The 6,395-nt window shown below is 30.5% G+C and overlaps 1 protein-coding gene across 1 annotated transcript; it reads right to left on the reverse strand.

Moving 5' to 3' along the window:
- Positions 1 to 665: 665 nt before the first annotated feature.
- On the reverse strand, positions 666 to 6,148 carry LOC132057745 (pectin acetylesterase 8-like). The gene is made up of 12 exons (XM_059450349.1): positions 5,972 to 6,148; positions 5,202 to 5,284; positions 4,960 to 5,089; positions 4,793 to 4,872; positions 4,470 to 4,556; positions 4,173 to 4,300; positions 3,456 to 3,513; positions 3,028 to 3,081; positions 2,856 to 2,933; positions 2,047 to 2,125; positions 1,752 to 1,888; positions 666 to 789 (listed from the first exon to the last, which is right to left on the reverse strand). Exons 1-12 carry the CDS (start codon positions 6,120 to 6,122, stop codon positions 670 to 672), a joined length of 1,185 nt encoding a protein of 394 aa, XP_059306332.1. The 5' UTR covers positions 6,123 to 6,148; the 3' UTR covers positions 666 to 669.
- Between the last annotated feature and the right edge of the window lie 247 nt (positions 6,149 to 6,395).

Consider the following 6,395-nt stretch of genomic DNA (forward strand, 5'->3'; position numbering starts at 1 on the left):
ATGGTGAGATTTTCTAGTAGTGAAACATAAAGTGCACCAAAACAAATAGGGTTAATTATTAGGAGTTCTTTGCATTTTGCACCATTTATATTTTCAACATTTTTTCCATTATACTCTAATAATCTTGGATTTTTTCGATCTGCTCTTTCATTTTTTTTTTTTTGGGGCATAACGATAACATAGTTTAATATATTCATTTTGTAAGAATTCTCAGAGATATAATAAATATTTTGCAATGTTGGACTTATAACATTAAAGGTAATGATTTTCTATGTCCATTTATAATTTGAATAGAAGAAAAATAATTGCAAAGATCTTTCATTCTTTTCTTATAAATCTTCTACATTATTTTCACCTATGTATAGTAAAAAGTATCATACATTTTATATAGAAATAACATTTTTAATGGACTATGAAATCACTTCGTCAATTTCACATGGTAAGTATCTTTCACCCTTTTTGCATTTATCAATAATCTGTTCTGGAGTAATACCCTTAAATAGGTCCCAACTATTAAAAATATAGTCTTCCACTCATTGGTAGGAGTAAGGTCCTATCCTCTCCAGACCACTTCTGTGAATACACTGGGTATGTTGTTGTTGTTGTTGTAGTCGTCAATAGCGAATGTACTCTTTTTCTGCTTTTTGTTAAGTAGCTTTTACGGATATTTTAGGTGCAAAAGTTTGTAATTGCGGGGAATTTGTAACAATTCTGTGGCAAATCTGGCTTGTCTATCAATTGGACAAGACTCCGGTCGAAGTACCAGTCGCTAAATGCCTGTGCAATTGTCTGCAAAAAAAGAAAAACTTAAATTACTGTCTATCCAATCACTTAAATGAAAAACAGTCGGTGAATGTATCATAAGTGTATAACCAGGTTGAATAAGTGTATGATACCGACTAAGCAAACAATATTGGAACCGACCGACTATTTGTGTAATGATATCAAAAACGAACACACGCACTCACACAACTTAGACATTGAAATTGCAAAGAAATTTTAACAGACTTTAACCAGTTGGAATAAGACACTTTCCTGATTTCTAGGTTATCAAATTCACTGTTATAAATGAATAATTACCTATAACTATGATTATTTTTTTATATGACACTCGATTTGATAGCAAGGGTAGAGTTAGGTTTCGCGAAGAGACTTCAATTGAATTTCCTTCATCAGAAAATTATTTTGCGCAAATAGAATATTAATACAATTATTTTTATTATATATAAATTGTTGAATTCTCTTAACATATCGAAAGATTCTAATATAGTGGCAAAGATCGTTTCGAATAATTTTAGAATCATAGGTTCAAACAAAAAAACAGGTCAAATGATTCTTAGCATGCCTCTACCCTAGCTAGGGAGTAGAGTCATTTGGCCTATTTCTAGTGAGTGAAGATATATGCTTTATAAAATTGTATTGGTTATAATTATGGTGTTTCATGACAAATACATATGTTAAAGTGCAATCATGTTTTACAGTCTAATTAACTTATATAGCCGTTCACCCAACCATTTAAACTAAAAATAGTAGGAGGATATATAATATAAGTATACGCCATAGATAATGTGTATAATCATGTATAATATATATATATATATATATATATATATGCTAGAAAAAGTAAATAGTGACTCTGACCGGCTATTTGTGAAAAGATTATATAAAACATAAAATGCAAAACCTCAAATCAACACCTAAAATGAATAATTTTTGTTTTGTTACTTAAGCTGAAATTGAAATTGATTTACCTTATTATTTACTGAGAACCCATTCCAACCAACGCCACTTGTTATATGGGCATGAATCAAGCAAGAGTCAATAAACATTCCTCTTGATGAAGAATGACTTTGTTTGGGCAAAGCACTTAAAAATTCCTGTTTGAAATCTGAAATAAAACAACAAAAACTTACATGAGGTTTCCCAAATATCATGGATTTTACATATTTAATTCATAATTAATTAAATCCAAATTTGACTTGGGCATAAACAATTCTATAATAAATAGATTATTATGAAGTTTGGCCTAGAACTTGCACCACTAACCTTGTAAATTTTTAACAAGAGAAGCTGAGCACGTATTCTTAAAAAGGTCGTCGTAATAACCCGGAAAAGTCTTGTTTATCTGAAAACATTTGAAGATAAACAATTGTTAATCCAAGGCAAGCAACATAAATTAAATCCCTTAGTTAACCTAAAGATCCACTCACCCATGACCCAACTTAAACTAAGATAATTGCGGATGTAAACTAAAGATAGTCGCGGATGTATAATATATGCAGTGGCAGATCCAAAATTTTCACTCAGGGGTTTCAAAAAAAAAAAAAAAACAGCAAAAGCTAAACATAAAGTATAATGTTGTTCCTGGGAATCGAACCTTGGATAATAGAGAGAATTTTGAATACCCTGGATCATTTGAGCTAACATTTTGGATTTGTTTATGATCGACATTCAAAACTTATTTATGTACACAAACACAAAAAATCTACCCTACACCCTTCCACCCTTCTAATTCCGCTCCTGAATATATGTATAATATGTGTATAATCGTGTATAGTATGATTATAATCTATGTATACATGCTAGTAAAAAATAACGCTGCGCTCTATTTGTGCAAAAATCCCTAAATATTTTCGGGCGTTTTTTCTTGAAGTTTCTTTGTAAGTTTTATATTTAGGGCATGATATATATGAGTTATACAAAGTGTCGTATTGCCATACGAAAATCAAACAAAAATAATCAGACCTGTTAGACAAATAAGATACAATTAAGAAAGTGGAAACTTTCTATCAAGAGACATTGATATCAAATTCTAATTTATTTTTTTCATGAATTTAATGGAGAATTGAGTTGACCTGAAATGTGTCAAACATTGAGTTGACTACGAAAAATGGTGTCTTGATTCCTTCTTGAAAATATTGTGGAAAAAGGCACTGCAAATTCATTTAAACTATAAAGTTAATTTCTAAAGACTATTGGGTAAATAATTTATTAAATTAAAACCCTTGAATGGCAATGGATTTTTACCAAGGATGGTTTCATCCTTGAAGTGCAGGATGATGGCAACATCTTGGCTGATTGCTGCAGTTGATTTTAGAAAAAAATAAATAAAAAGAGAGTCATAACATACAAATATTGAATTATTGTGAGGCACTATTAGAAAATCACTATTTTCCCACTGAAAAATTTTCAGTGGCTATTTCCCACTAAATGTCGGTGGAAAAAACCTAAATAGTAAAGTTTTCACACGGAAAAGTTAGGAATTTTCCCAGCGTTTCAGTGGAAACCTGTTTCCCACCATGCGTTTTCCCAGTGAGAATAAGGTGGGACAATCATGTTTTATAGCATAAATTTCCCGCTGGATGTTAGTGGGAAAAACCTTTTTTTCTAGTGAGGATACTTTGGCATTAATAAGGAAAGAGCGAGAGAACAAAAATATGGAAGAGGAACTGTACATGTAAGTTAATCAGTCCTTCATTAACGGTCTCCATGAATGTCATGTCCTTGTTTTTCCTGTTACACAAATTAACAACACTGTAACTCATCTAATAGTCGGAGACGAATCTAGAATTTTGAATTTATTTATTTTTAATTCTGAAAAGATAGCTTACTGAATTCTGGATAAATTATTAATACATATTCAGTGAATTACTAAACATAAATATAGAATTTTAACCAAAGCAATTAGGTTTTACTGAACCCGTTACTAGAACACTAGCTCCCTGTCTGGTAGTAGTATTATTAATCACAATTAGACATTAGGTTATGTGCATTATATATAGGTGATAATTTTTTGGATCTATTAAGTTAACCTACAATGAGCCTGCTTAGATTGGATTATTTTAGGTATTTTTAAGACAAAATAGTTTTTAAGCACTTTTGTAGTGTTTGAGTAAGATAAAAAGTATTTTTAAGCCAAAATAACAAAAACAATCCAATATCATATGTTAGAAAGTCATAATTTATAAGCATATCCAAACAGACTCTATAACATGTGACATAGAGTCTGTTCGGATGGGCTTATAACTTGTGACTTTTGAGTCAAATGTCACAAGTTAGGAGTTCTAACTTATGACTTATTTTTCTTATTTTAACTTAAAAACAAGTGCTTAAAAGCACTTCTTTATCGTACTGTAAGTGCATATTACTGAAACTTTTAGGTTAATTTTTACCTGTCATGAAGAAAATAGCTACCATCAGCAAGACACTTGACTCTAGCAGAGTTAGGAACAAGAGATCGAAAACGATCACAATGGATTAAAGCAGGCAGTCCTCCAGCTGAACCACCTGTGAGAATGACCTGCCAAATAAGTGTAAACTAACTTAACACACTTGTAAAATGTTTTTAATGCACTCTTATGTTATTGAGACATAATATAATGAAGTAATTGAAAATAATCTTTTTGTTGTAGCTTAAGCTTTTAAATCAGATGATTCATAATTCAAGATTTGGTACTTCAGAGACGTACATTTTTAGCATCCTTCATTCCTTTCGCCAAGAAATGATCGATCAAGGCAAGGAAAATCCTCGCGCCTCTAAAATGAAGGTTAGTAGCCTGAAAAATATGCATAGTTAATGTATTTGTAGATAATTGTGCATCTACAAAAAAAAAAAAAAAAAAAAAAAAAGTTATAGAAATAATAACCAACAGTTTTTCTGATTTCATCGATTAATGTTTTGATAACCTCATTGCTGAGGACGAATTTTAAGTTATGAAAAAGTATATACTCCCATATTTAAAAAAAAAATTGTTAAAATATGTAAAAAAGTGAGCTTAAAGATTGTGCATACCGGGTCAACTTCTTCAACGTCTCCGGTGAATGATGATCCATCACAATAAATAACCATGACTCTATTCCAATTGTAGAAATCTATATATAATTTTAAGCATGAATGTGAATATTTAGAAATAATAGCATGATTGATGAGATTCTAACTAAGCACTAAATATATTTTACCTGGATTCACTGTTTTATTGTTGCTAAGCATTCCATAAAGTGATCTTTGCTTTGGAGCAAGTTTTGAAGAACCTCTTTCTGTCTTTGTACGATCAAGGCAATCTGTCACGCTATAGCACCATTCTCCTCCCTAAATTCAAATATGAAAGTTAGAATAAAAATTACAATAAACAAAAATTGAAGCTGTAAAATTATGTAAATGCTTCAAAATTGTAACAAACTAATATTTCCATAGCCCTTACCCTAAAGTAGATAATCCAATTATTAGCTCCTTCTCCATGTCCCTTATCAAAATAGTACGCTGGTGGACTCCCATCCAAGCAAACTAGAAGCATATAAGAATGGAAATATATATCAGCAATATATGAATAGTTAAATCATCGGATATGGGGATGGTAAAATTAGCCGATAAATATATGACCCATCAAATCCATTTGAGTTTGAATGAGTTAAATGACCGGCCTATTTATATTCAGCTGTCTTGACTGCATAAGTTTAGCTCATTTAAAAGTTAGGTTGATTTTGACTAACTGGGTAGTCCAAATTCACACATGAAAACATGTGAAACTATTTTTTTTTTTTAATTTGATATGTTATAACTATAATAAAGAAGGAATTTATTACTATAGTAATTTGGTAATAAATCAAACTATAAAAACTATCAAACAAATAAATTGTAATCCAAATTCAGCCAAAATGGCTGCCCATTTATCACTCCTAATTGCATATAGTATCATTATGCAAATACCAAGGGATTCAACTATTATAAATATATCACATGATTATTAGTATTTTTACTCTATAAATGTGTTTTATCTTGTTGTAATAGGCAACTAACTTACTTCATTTTCAGGTTACTAATTTGGCTTGTTATGTGCGATTATTTGTAGTTATCTTTTGGGCGATCTGATATTATAAAAGTTCTTTTACACTGTTTATGTACGAGAGTTACCTCGTTAGCCAAATAGTGTATATGGAGCATATATATATAAAGAGAAAATAAGATTTTTACCAGCTCCTTTTGACACTGCACTTTCAAGAATAGTTAAATCAACCATGTAAGCTTCGTTTGGTTTTTGGCTCCCTCCAAGTACAGTTTTGCCATTTAGCATAATCAAAGAGTAAATAACTAGGCATAGCCCTTGCAATTTTGTATGTTCCATGCTTCTTCCGCAAACAATTTAAAGAAAAGATTTAGTAAATAAACTGCATAAGATCTATAAAAATGTTAACAAAATATGCAATCAGTGTAGTAGTATATTTAAAAGCAATATGCATTAGCCTATTGTTTAATAGATTTAAGTAATATACACCGTCAACAAAAGCAGAGCTACAGTATGGGTTACAAGTTCGACAGAACCAATATAGTTTTGGTCAGAACTTTGTATTTTTGTTACGAAATCTATTTAATATGTATAAATAGTTTATTTGGAATT

The sequence above is a fragment of the Lycium ferocissimum genome, chromosome 1 (genome assembly GCF_029784015.1).
Source record: "Lycium ferocissimum isolate CSIRO_LF1 chromosome 1, AGI_CSIRO_Lferr_CH_V1, whole genome shotgun sequence".
NCBI lineage: Eukaryota > Viridiplantae > Streptophyta > Magnoliopsida > Solanales > Solanaceae > Lycium > Lycium ferocissimum.